This window comes from Moschus berezovskii, chromosome 11 (assembly GCF_049115385.1).
Source record: "Moschus berezovskii isolate FMDL1 chromosome 11, NW_MosBer_1.0, whole genome shotgun sequence".
Taxonomy (NCBI): Eukaryota; Metazoa; Chordata; class Mammalia; order Artiodactyla; family Moschidae; genus Moschus; species Moschus berezovskii.
Window position 1 is genome coordinate 104,163,592 of NC_142470.1, and position 13,328 is coordinate 104,176,919.

Here is a 13,328-nt window from a genome sequence, read left to right on the forward strand (position 1 = left end):
ATTTACCATCTTAACCATTTTTAATGCCGTTTGTTCAACAGTAGTAAGCACCTTCCCATTGTTGTGTAACCATTTCCATCATCCGTCTTCCCAGAGTAATTTTCATCTTGGATAACTCAAACTACCCAGGAGACAGCAGCTCCATTTCCCCTCCTCCCCGCTCTGCTTTCTGTGTCTGAATCTGAGCACTCTGGATACCTTATATAAATCGTATGGCATTTGTCTGTTGTGTCTTGCTTATTTCACTTCCCATAATTCCCTCAAGGTTCACCTATTTTCTGCATTTGTTGGAATTACCTTCTTTTTAAAAAATAGTTATTTGTTTATATTTTTGGCTGTGCTGGGTTTTCATTGTAGGTGGTCTTTGCTCCAGTTGCGGCAAGCAGGGGCTTTCAGTTGCCGTGTGAGGGTTTTCACTGTGGCGGCTTCTCTTGTGGACACAGGCTCTGTGTGCGGGCTTCAGTGCTTGTGGTGCCCAGGTTCTCGGGTAGTCGTGGCTTAGTGGTTGTGGCCCCGAGGCATGTGGGATCTTCCTGGACCAGAGATCAAACTGGTGTCCCCTGCCTCACAGGGTGATGCTAAACCAGTGGACCACCATGGAAGCCCACTTTCGTTTTTAAGACTGAATACTGTTCCACTTTATGTATATCACACTTTGTTTATCCATCTATCAGTGGACACATGGGTTGCTTTCTTTCTTTTGGGTTTTGAGAATAATGCTGCTATGAACATGGGTGTACAAATATCTCAATCCTTCTGGCTTTGTACCCAGAAGTGGAATTGTTGGATCATGTGTCAGTGCTGTATCTGATTTTTTAAGGAACCACCATAGCATTTTTCATGATGGCCACACCATTTACAACATTGCCCACCAGCGGCGCACATGGGTTCCTGTCTTCAACATGCTTGTTAACACTTATTTTCTGTTTGTTTATTAGTAGCCATCCTCATGGGTATGAGATGGTTCTCATTGTGCTTTCAATTTGCATTTCTCTAATGGTTAGTGATGTTAAACATCTTTTCATGGGCTTAATGACCATTTGTATATTTTCTTTATAAAGAGATTTCTATTAAATTTTTTGCCCGTTTTTTAATCCTTGTATTTTTTATTAAGTTGTAGCAGTTCTTTGTATACTCTGGTTATTAGTCCCTCTGCAGATAGATGACTTTAAAATATTTTCTTTCATTCTGTGAGTTGCCTTTTACTCATTTGATTTATCCTTTTGATGCAGATTTAAAAATTTTGGTTTAGTCCAGTTTATTATTTTTTTTGTTACCTATGCTTTGATGTCATATCCAAGAAATCATTGCCAAATCCAGTGTCATGTAGCTTTTCTTCTATTTTCTTCCAAGAGCTTTATAGTTTTAGGCCTTCCATTAAAGTCTGATCCACTGTCCATTAATTTTTGTATATGGTGTAAGATAAGGGTCCACCTCCATTCTTTTGCATGCAGATGTCTGAACATCCCAACTCCATGTGTCAGAAAGATGTGCTTTCCCCCTCTGAATGGTCACAGGGAAGTCATTTTAAATACACAGGTCTCTGGGGTAGTTGTACTTTAAGCCATTTATTAAGCAGCTTGTTAATTGTCAGCAGAGAATTGATAGCTGACTAAAGTAAAGGAGGAGGCCCTGAAGAAGAAGAGGCATTGCACAGTGACATGGTGAGAGCCACAGGGAAACTTGTTTTATTTTGACCTCGCCTGGTGATGGTCTGGGTGGCCACATTCTGCTCTCTGCATTTGTGTCAGTCATGGATTATTGTGCTACCATAATTTTCATATTCATTCGTCCGTTGTGTATTCATTTGTATGTTTGTATATTCGAGTTCATTTATCAACTATTTCTTAGGAAACTATTAAATGAAGATAAACCCATCCATGTATGTATGTGCCGTGCTTAGTTGCTCAGTCGTGTCTGACTCTTCGCAACCCCATGGACTGTAGCCCACCAAGTTCCTCTGTCCATGGGGTTCTCCAGGCAGGAAAGTGGAGTAGGTTGCCATGTGCTTCTCTAGGGGTCTTCCAAACCTAGGGATCAAACCCAGGTCTCCTACATTGCAGGCGGATTCTTTATCATCTGAGCCACCAGGGGCTAGAGTAATGAGACTGAATAAAAGCCACTCAAGGCCAGTTTCATGACTTACTAGTCAATATACTTGAGGGTTACAAATATGTAACACTATTGAATATGTATTTGGGCATTTTCTAGATATGTAGTAGGAATTTTGCTGGTGTGTGCTGAATTATCTAGAACCTTAATGATTCTTTAACAAATAGATAAATACCACTTTTGCTTGAAAACAAGATGAACATCATTCTGTGGGAAGATATTAAAATCCACCAGTAATCCTAGTAAAGAAGACAAAATGAAGTTCTTTGCAGTGGTAACTTGACTAGCCTCGTAAGACACAACGTTGGAAGTCCTGAGTGAACTGATGACAGTATGCTCCAGCAGATGTGAAACAGTGTGTCAGTAATTTCAGTATAGTTTTAGTAAGTAGGACCGTGCTGACACTCTTGATAGTGTTTTGAGTATCTCTGGTAAGAGTGTGAGAGAGTTGGGAACTCTTTTGCTTCATGGGCACCCAAGGCTCCTGGAGCTGCTTTTCTGTTGGCCTCACACTTGCCTTATCTGGCAGCTGCTGGCCCATGTAGACCTCCCAGGCGGGGCTGCACGCTGCCTCCCATATGGTTGTCTTTCTGATTTCATTACCTGAAGCCTAATAGGTGAATTTGGTCTTTCCTGGTAAAGAATCTTCCCACAATGCAGGAGACAAGATGCAGGTTGGGGTTAGCGCTCAGGGCTCGTGTCGCTAAATCTACTGTGTTGTATGTAGACCACGGATAGTAAAGTCATTTGTATCTTATGCTCTTCAAGGGGTTTCCACATATGTGGTCTCATTTGATTTTCACACTGTGGCCTGGGTAGATTTATATAATAATAGCTAGGGCTCAGTGGTAAAGAATCCTCTGCCTGAATGCAAGAGATGGCTCTGGATCCTTGGGTCCAGAAGGTCCCCTGGAGGAAGAAATGGCAATCCACTCCAATATTCTTGCCTGGAGAATCCCCATGGACAGAGGAGTCTGGGGGGCTACAGTCCATAGAGTCACAGAGTCAGACATGATTAAGCATACACCCCCTCAGTGTTAGAGATCAGGGTACTTTTGCATACATGAATTCATTCTTTATCCATTTTTTTAAACTAAGTTTTAAAAACCCAGAAATTGGCTTCTACATTAATGTTTGAATAAGGCAAGGTTAATTGGTTATTCTAGGTTGTGCATTACAGTCTCAGCAAAGTGTCACACTTTCTTCAAGGCCACTATGTACTATGGAACTAGATTCGGAACCCAGTCTGCAAGTTTCATCTGAAAACTAGAAGGCAGTTTTTATGTACAAGTCTGGCTTGATAACTGAATGGTTTGTTAAAGGGTGTTCTCCAGAGGACATACTGTAGTTCAGAAGATTGCTCGGAACCTAGAGGATGTGTTCTATCTGAGGGCTGCTCTCTCTGTCAAGCTGAGGTTCCCATTCTAGGGAAAGTCCTGTTTGAAGAAGCAGATCAGTCCTCTACTGTGGAAGAGCCTTTCCTGATACAGCTTCTGAGCACAGGCAGAGATTGTTTCCATGATCCTTATTGGTTAGCAGAAACAGAATCAGTTCACAGCAAAGGGACTATGCCTCAGCCATTCATACACATGTATCCATTTCCCCCAACTCCCCTCCCATCCAGCTGCCACTTAACATTGAGCAGAGTTCCCTGTGTTACACAGTAGGTCCTTCTTGGTTCAGTTCAGTTCAGTCACTCAGTCGTATCCAACTCTTTGCAACCCCATGAACCGCAGCATGCCAGGCCTCCCCGTCCATCACCAACTCCTGGAGTCCACCCAAACCCATGTCCATCGAGTGTGTGATGCCATCCAGCCATCTCATCCTCTGTCGTCCCCTTCTCCTCCTGCCTTCAATCTTTCCCAGCATCAGGGGCTTTTCCAGTGAGTCAGCTCTTTGCATCAGGTGGCCAAAGTATTGGAGTTTCAGCTTCAACATCAGTCCTTCCAATGAACACCCAGGACTGATCTCCTTTAGGGTGGACTGGTTGGATCTCCTTGCAGTCCAAGGGACTCTCAAGAGTCTTCTCCAACACCACAGTTCAAAAGCATCAATTCTTCGGCATTCAGCTCTCCTTATAGTCCAACTCTCACATCCATACATGACCACTGGAAAAACCATAGCCTTGACTAGACGGACCTTGGTTGGCAAAGTAATGTCTCTGCTTTTTAATATGCTATCTAGGTTGGTCATAACTTTCCTTCCAAGGAGCAAGTTTCTTTTAATTTCATGGCTGCAATCAGCATTTTCAGTGATTTTGCAGCCCCCCAAAATAAAGTCAGACTCTGTTTCCACTGTTTCCCCATCTATTTCCCGTGAAGTGATGGGACCAGATGCCATGATCTTCGTTTTCTGAATGTTGAGCTTCAAGCCAACCTTTTCACTCTCCTCTTTCACTTTCATCAAGAGGCTTTTTAGTTCCTCTTCACTTTCTGCCATAAGGGTGGTGTCATCTGCATATCTGAGGCTATTGATATTTCTCCCAGCAATCTTGATTCCAGCTTGTGCTTCTTCCAGCCCAGCGTTCTTCATGATGTACTCTGCATATAAGTTAAATAAGCAGGGTGACAATGTACAACCTTAATGTACTCCTTTTCCTATTTGGAACCAGTCTGATGTTCCATGTCCAGCTCTAACTGTTGCTTCTTGACCTGCATGCATGTTTCTCAAGAGGCAGGTCAGGTGGTCTGGTATTCCATCTCTTTCAGAATTTTCCAGTTTATTGTGACCCACACAGTCAGAGGCTTTGGCATAGTCAATGAAGCAGAAATAGATGTTTTTCTGGAACTCTCTTGCTTTCTCGATTGATTCATGCGGCTCTTTACTGTTTTCCTTGCTCTGTGTGTGTGTATGTTTTTCCTGTATTTTTGATCTTCCATCGAAGAGGATTTTCTTTCTACCTAAGGGATATACTTTCTAATTTTCTTTGGACAACTTTGCTGGTGACAATAACCTCTTTTCATTTGCCTGAAAAAGCCTTTATTTCATCTCTCTTTGCTGAATTTTTCTCTTGGTATAGAATGCTAAGTAATCGTTTTCTTTCAGCACTGTTGTCGTCTGGTTCTGTGTTTCTGTGAAAAAGATAGCTGTCTGTTTCATTACAATAGTTTGAGCGGGATCTCTTTCCCACCCATGACAACTTTTAAGACTTTTTTTTCTGTCTTTAGTTTTTCATAGTGTTACTATTTTATGTTTAGATATAAGTTCTTTATGTGTTTTTTCCAGTTTGGGACTCATTGGGCTTCTTCAGTTTGTAGTTTGATGTCTTTACTCGGTTTTAGACTATTTTTTAGCCGTTGTTTCTTTAAACGTACCTTCTCTTTTCCCTCTTTGCCCCCACAGTTTACTTAAGTTCAGCTTTCTTGTGTGTGTGCTGTCTCTCTCTCCCTCCTGTCCGTGTGCGCCATATCTGGACAGTTTCTTCTGACTGTTCCACTCATTCTTTGTTTGCCTTTGTCTGTTCATTACATTCTTAATTTCCAGTGTTGCATCTTTTCACTTGAGAGTTACTGCCTAGTTATTTCTGATATTTTCCTGTTCTTTACCAATAGTCTGTAGTTTGTCTTTCCCCTCTTTGAGCAGAGTAAGCACGGTTACTTTAAAGTCTACATTAATTTCCTTTCCTCGAATCTGTGTAGGTCTGTTTAGTTTGTTTTTTTCTCTTGGATTGTGGGATCATTTCTTTGTGTGCCTGGTTATTTTTATGTGCCAGATACTGTATTTGCACGCTCGTGTGTAGAGATAAATGAAGTTTGGGAAGTTGTCTCCTCAGAGCATCCACGTTTCCTTCTGCCAGGTGCCGTGGGGCAGCCCTGCGTCACTTGGGTCTGCTCTGAGGCTGGGATGACCCCAGGCAGGGTGCTCTGGGCTGCCTGCCTCCAGCTGACTCTGACCCTGGGGCCCTCAGCCCAGATGTGAAGAGCTTTGTCCCAGGACGACCCTGAGCCCCAACTGTCACTCCCTGAGCGCTCACTGTGTGTTCCCAGCCAGAGGGGAAGGCCTCCCGGTTTGGGGACGTGATGTGACGCAGCGGGTCTCCTCTATCAGCTGCCAGTCTTGGCCCAGTAATTTTTCATTATTTGCTCGGCCTCCTGTGCCTTGAGGCTATCTTTTTAAACAGTATTTTGTCTAGCTTTCCTCCTCTTCAGCAGGAGAGTCAGTCCAAATAACCAGGTTTACTATTTGTCATGGAATTGTAGAATTTGAATGTATAAAATGAAGTGTGTTTCTTGTTTCCTTTTCCCTTTTCCTGGTTTTTTATTGAATCCTGGGCCAATAGGAGTTTGCTGTACATGGGTCAAATTACATTTTTGAGATTTGATGAAGTTACCTTTTCAGGCTTTTGTTGCTTTTTGTTTTCAAAACTTGGTCTGGGATAACTTTATTTGGGAAGAGGGGGAACCTTTAAAACTTTTCTTTGAAAAAATTTTTGTCAGTGAGATCTCCCTCATTAATCCATGTGGACATGAGTTTGGGTGGACTCCGGGAGTTGGTGATGGACAGAGGGGCCTGGAGTGCTGTGGTTCATTGGGTCTCGGAGAGTCGGACACGACTGAGCAACTGAATTGAACTGAGCTGAACTGAAGGATTTTCATATTGACCTCTTACAATGAAGCTCTTAAATGGTCAGGTGAATTAAACTTTTAAAATGTGTTATTTTCTTAAACTTACCTTCATTTAGCAGATTAATGGTTTCATATAATTTTTGTTAGTATTCGTTCTTAATGTACATTGACCAGAACCCCACACTTTTCACTTGTAAGAGCAGATGTGTGGAGTCGGTCAAGAACTATGTGGTCACATTTCCAGACTCCTTCAAGATAAGAGAGAGGTCTTGGGGGAACAGTCTGAACAGAGTGAGCCTGTTGAGACCAGAAGAAGTATTAAACAGCTCTGATGGCCGTCCTGGGACTCAGGGTGAACACACGCCCTTACTTGTCAGAGACAGAACGAGCAGCCACCCTCCCCTCCTGCACCCACAGCACCTGGGCAGGGCTAACCACTTTGCCGCCTGTTCTCAGAGCCCTTTCCACCTGCTCCTTGCCTCCCTGTTGGAGTTAACTCTGACACTATCTCTGCATGCCTTTCAGGTGCCTGTGAAGAGTAGGCAGTAAAAATTCATAATTAATATAAAGTCAGCAAGTAGATACTATAAATCCTATACATACTAAGAAAGAAATATTTGAAGGAAAATATCAGCTGATACATGTGGATAAAGTGTGGCTATTTTAAAATGTTATTCAGTAAAAGATTGTTTTAAACCATATGAGAACCAGTTTAACTTGGATGATGTATAAGACTTCTCCAGTGGTATATGGTAACCATTTGGTATTAACCTATATAGTTAATAAAAGAAAAAATGGAGCTCATATTAATTAATGAAGGATAATGCAGTCGTGTCCCACCCAGGATGTAGCTGTTGGAATTAGAAGAATTCGACTTTACAAGAAGCTTCATGTAATGCCTGCTTTTATTTATATACTTTTATCACTGCTAAGTCAGTTGACACTTGAGATGAGCCAGTTTGGTGGCTTTATGGTATGGTTGGTCATGTGTTCCCTTAAGGAGAATGCCAGATTTACTAATTTATCATCAGTGATAATCTTTCTGCATCATGTCCCTAATTACACTGCTTTGATTGACACTGGGCCTGCACTCTTTTTTGTGTGTGTGCTTAGTCATATGACTGCACTCTTAAGTATGCAGTATGTAATAGAGACAGAAATCAAGGGAGTTCCCTGATAGTCCAGTGGTGAGACTCTGCACTCCCAATGTAGGGGGCACAGGTTCAATTCCTGGTTGGGGAACTAAGATCCTGCATGTGGTGTGGTGTAGCCAAAAAATAAAATAATAAATTTTTAGAAAATACAAAATACAAAAGCCATATTTTAGGACACTTTATGGAGGGAAATGATTTTTTAGTTTCTTTTAACACTAATTTAATGTTAACAAGTAAGCACAGTATGTTAGTTGGATTTGGTGATGCTTTATGTAAGTGGGTGTTAGGATTAATGCTCAGAAATGCATAAAAGTTTTTCCTATTAAAATTGAAGGGATTTCCCTGGTGGTCCATTGGTTAAGACTCCATGCTTCCAATGCAGAGGATACGAGCTCGTTCCCTGATCAGGAAACTGAGATCCCACATGTGCATGGCATGGCCAAAAATAAAAATTAGTTGTAATTAAAGTCTGATATTTCAACCTGATATATCTGCAAGGAGTTTTGTGGTGAAGTTTGGAAAACTTTCCTCAGTGTTATACTTTCAACTTTACTGAATTGAACATTTGAATTTATTTTACTTTCTCATTTTTCTTCATATTGAAATATGGTATCAATTAGTAGTACAGTTTGTTAAGAAATTGAAGTATTTCTTTTTTCTTCCCCCCAATACAGAAGCTCCACCATGAGACGAGGTGGATGGAGGAAGAGAGCTGAAGATGACTGGGAAAAATGGGTGTGTTTTAAAAGAATAAAAATAATTATATTGAACTGTCTAGGTATTCTTCATTCTTCTTTTAGTTTATAATGTGGTTTAAGGTCTTTTCTAAATTGTAAATCGCTTTAGACACCAACTCTTTGTGTGTATTCACAGTATATTGAAAGCTTAAATTTTGAGAAATTTTGTCCTGAGGAAATAAATGTTCTAGTGCACAGAATTTATTATATCATTTTATCACAGATTTGCTCATAATCCTAGAAAACAGGAAAACATAGACATCCAGTAACAGGGGATTGGTCGAGTAAGGTATCTTCTGTAGCGAGAAGAGTATGTACCTATCATTGAGCTGTGTGCACACCTGGCAGGATGGTCTTGTGGTATAAAGGAATATTACATGTGATGCTATGTGTGTAAAACCTCTTGTGTTCTGAGGCACAGAAATAAGCTTTGAAAGTAAGATCCCATAATGTTAGCAGTGAATGGATCACAGCTAATTTAAATTTTCTTTTCTGGAAAAAGAAAAAAAAATTTTAATGGCATGCGATATTTGAATAATCAAAAACAGTATTAAGGTCATTTCCATTTTGGGGAAAATATATACTACTTCTAGACTTCTGCAGTTTTACTTTGAAGACTTTATAAATAAAGTAAGATTGAGAAGTCTTAATAGATGTAGCTTAATTATTTCAGTGTTCAGGAAAGGTATAGCTGAATTCATAGATTTCTAATAATCTTTAGCAGATGTAATAATGTTTTTACATTCTTTTTTTAGGTTGTTGTTATGAATTTTAGTAATACTATCAGATTGATTAGATCCAGAACTGAACCACTGAATTGTTTATTGTATTCTTACCCACATGTATGGGTAGCTGTGTTGGTTTGTCAAACAGCTTCATTTTACTTGAAGTTTTTGATGTGACGCTTACTGTACAGAGAAGATAGTGGAAGCCAGTCTAAAATATACTCTAACTGACCACTTGTCAAATTTTTAATTGGTTTAAACTTTGGCGTAATTTTTGTAGATGAGAACAATATTCTGTGATATTACACTTATTCTAGACTTACCTTTTCCCTCTTTTAACATAGCACTTACTGTTTTAAGAATGTGATAGAATTTTTCTTTAATTAGAGGGTAACTGCTTTACAATGTTATGGACAGAATTATTAAGCACTGAGTTGACAGGAAACGTCTCCCTTGACCTGCCTGTTGTGTCACCTTGAATTATGCTTTATGTTATCATTATGCCCTATGTCATCCTTGTATGTTGATCACTATCACAGAGTAAGGTCTTTTTTTTTTTTTTAATTTCTTTTTAAGATGGGGAAGTGGGAAGGAAATAGAACTTTTATGATTAGTTTACCTTTTCTTGAATTCTAGGGTGGGTATATGGCCGCCAAGGTCCAGAAATTGGAGCAACAGTTTCGATCAGATGCTGCTATCCAGAAGGATGGAACTTCATCGACGATTTTTAGTGGAGTCGCCATCTATGTTAATGGATATACAGGTTGACTGCGTCTCAAACTTTTCATTTATCTCGTTTTGGCGTGTACCTTTTTTTAGGATTGGAGTGACTTGTTTTACATTCTGTTTTTAATTATTTATCTTGCATATAAAAAAGATAGAAGTAAGACCCTCTGCTTAGATACTCCTTCCTCATGCTTCCTTTCCATCTCGCCTCTGCTTGCCTTGGTTTTTTTTTAAAGTCAGATGAAGTTTAAAATGAAAAGTTGTGTCTCCTCCTGTTTATACAGCTCATCACACGTGTGGGGCTTTGTAAACTGTGAACTTCGAAGAGGGCAACCTTGTAGGGACCCTCCCCTGGTGACTCTTCTGCTGTAATTGTGCAGAGCTCCTTTGGGGCTGGTGGGGGCAGGTGGAGCAGGCGTCAGGTTCTCAGCATCCGGCCTTGAGACGGCTGTGAGCCCAGGGCTGGCATCTGGCTGCCAACAGGAAAGGTGAGGGCCCAGTTCGCACTGTTTAGGAAGCAGAATCTCCTGCTGTGTTTTCTCTCCTCCTGCCATCCCTGTTGTCATTGAGTCCAGTGTCTGGAAGGGACAGGATGGTTTTTCTCTGGGAGTTGGAGAGGAGATTGAGAATTTTAATGTACAGTGTCACCCATCAGCTTCCTGTTTTACCAGCCATCCAGGAGCCCGCGTTTCCTCTCCCTTCTTAGGTGGCTGTTGGCTGCTTTGTTTTTAAGGTCTCTGTGAACCACTTCCCTTTGGTTGGCCCTTGTCCTGCTCTTGATGGGGGTTCTCATGGTTCTGTGGGGCTGTGGCTCCTTGCATTTATTCACATCCTGGCATTTATTGGATCTTACTGTGGTTGCTGGTTTACTAGACAGGAGCAAGAGCTCCATTTCCACCTTTCATTACTTTTGTGTCCTTGGTGCCCTTACAGTGATGTGCATAACACTTGGGCCGTTTGTTGATTAAAGTTAAGTTTCAGTTAAGCAGTAATGTTGCTTGGTTGCATTTTATCAGGCATCATTGACAATTTAGTGTAGGAATGCTAACTCAAAACCAGTGCTGCTGCAACTTTGGGAAAATTCACATGCAACTTTTCTACATAGGCATCTCAGAACATTCAAACTCCACAGACTTTTCTGAGATGCATTATAGAAGACAAAAAATGTTAATAAAAAGACTTAAACATTACTTGTTACATTAGCCAGTTTTGGAAGTCCCCAGTTTACAGAGGCACCCTTATTTACATAAGAAGAAGAAAAGGAGATTCTTTGTGTGAGGGAGAAGAAAATGTATGTTGTAATAATCACTACCATGGTTGAGAATTTGGAATCCCAATGTACTTTAATCACTAATTTGTATGTGACTGTAAGACATTTTCTCGTTAGGGCCTTTTATTATCCTTGTCCTTTACTTTAAGATAGGGATAATAATAATAGTTTTTGTTCTTGGTTTTGTTAGGGTTACAATTCCATAAGTAGAGTTCCATTAAGTTGACTTTTACAGGGACATGTAAGTTGTGGTGGTGTAATTGTTTTTAGAAAAATTTCCACTTTGAGTGACTGCTTTCCTGCTCTATAGATGAAACAGAGTCTGAGACCTCTGTGATGGCTCAGTGAGTAAAGACTAGTGCTGTGGAGTCATCGAGACAGTGGGGCATCCTGTATGAGAGTGTTGACTCTTACTGACACTCCTCACAGACTTTAACTGATGTTCCAGCTTTCCATGGTCCCTTTAAAGCTCCCAGTTCTGCCATCTGAACTTCTCTTTGGTGACCCCCATCCCTTCCAACACAGTTGTGAACTTGAGTTTAGAGATAAGATCCCCAATCTTCTGGATACTCCACCTCTGTTAACTTATTCTCTCTTCTCTTTTTCTTCCCAAACAGCATCTTTTCCCTTCTAGGTTCACTTCTTAGCCTTCCAACTTTTTTTTTAATTAAAGATTTTTTTGACTATGGGTTCTCACACATAAAAAAGACAGAGAGAGACCATGACTCTTGTCCACTTTTCCACAGTGTAACATTTTAAAAAAGATAGTACTCTATCAACCAGGATAGAGTATGGATGATATGGATACAGTCAAGATGCAGAACATTTCACACAAGGATCCTTCCTGCTTCCCTTCTGTAGCCACACTGCTCCTTCCTGGAGCACCTGGGGACTGCTAGTCTGGCCTCCATTCATGTACTTTTTCAGTGCAGCAATGTTACATAAATGGAACACACAGTATGTTACCTTCTGGAATTAATTGGCATTTTTTCTTCAGCATGATATTCTGGAGAGTCATCCAAGTTGTTGTGTTTATCATCAGTTTCATCCTTTTTGTTACTGAGCTGTATTCCGTGGTATGAATGTTTCCACAGATTAACCATTGGCCCATTTAAGAATGTCTGGATTGTGTCCTCTGACTGTGAGCACTCATGTACGAGCGTTTGTGTGAACAGAAGAGTACAGTTGCTGGGTTATATGGTTGTTGTGTGATTTGTTTTCTTTTTTTTTTTTAAAGAAGCTGCCAGACTCTTTCCCAAGTGGCTGTACGACTTACATTCCCACGAGCAATTTATGGGCGATTCAGTTTCTCTGCATCCTCGTTAGGATTTAGTGATTTCTGTTTTAAACGTTTAATAGGTATGCAGTGATGCCTCTTTGTGGTGTCAGTTTGTGTTCCAGTTGCTCCGCATCCTCATCAGCGTTTTGTGAAGACAGGCTAGGTTTTTGTGGTTTTAGTATAGGTGTTGTAACGGATGTGCAGTGCGTCTCGTGGTGGCTCTAGTTGGTGTCTGCTGCTGGCTAGTGATGCCGAGCCTCCTTTCACGGGCTACTGTGCCCTCTGCTGATCCTCTTCAGTGAAATGTCTGTGTGTCTTTTGCCCATTTTCCAGTTGAGTTGCTTGGTTTCTTTACTGTTGGATTTTGAGAGTTCTTTATATATTATCGATACTACCTTTGTCAGATATGTGGTTTGCAAATATTGTCTCCCAGTCTGTGGTTTGTCTTGCTCGCTCTTCACACAGTCTTTTGTGGAATAGAAGTTTTTTATTTTGATGGGATCCAGTTTATCAACCTTTACTTTTACGGATTGTGCTTTCAAGTCAAAAGTCTTTGCTTAGTCCTAGATCCTAAAGATTTTCTCCTAGTTTTTTCTAAAAATTATACAGGTTTATGTTTAATATTTAAGCTCATGGTCCATATTGATTATTTCTGCCTGTTTTTTGTGACCTGTGGATATCCACTTGCTCCAGCACTGTTTGTTGAAAGGCTATTCTTCATCCATTCTGTACTTTTCTCAAAAATCAGTTGGCTGTATTT

At 40.6% G+C, this 13,328-nt stretch overlaps 1 protein-coding gene across 4 annotated transcripts in view; it reads left to right on the forward strand.

The window, feature by feature from the left end:
• REV1 (REV1 DNA directed polymerase) overlaps window positions 1-13,328 on the forward strand; it is an 89,720-nt gene that overhangs the window by 17,889 nt on the left and 58,503 nt on the right. For all 4 annotated transcript variants that reach the window (XM_055400656.2, XM_055400657.2, XM_055400658.2 and 1 more), the window contains exons 2-3: window positions 8,506-8,566; window positions 9,930-10,056. In XM_055400656.2, coding sequence (XP_055256631.2) covers window positions 8,516-8,566; window positions 9,930-10,056 — 178 coding nt within the window. In that variant the 5' untranslated portion in view covers window positions 8,506-8,515. The remainder of the gene's footprint in view (window positions 1-8,505; window positions 8,567-9,929; window positions 10,057-13,328) is intronic.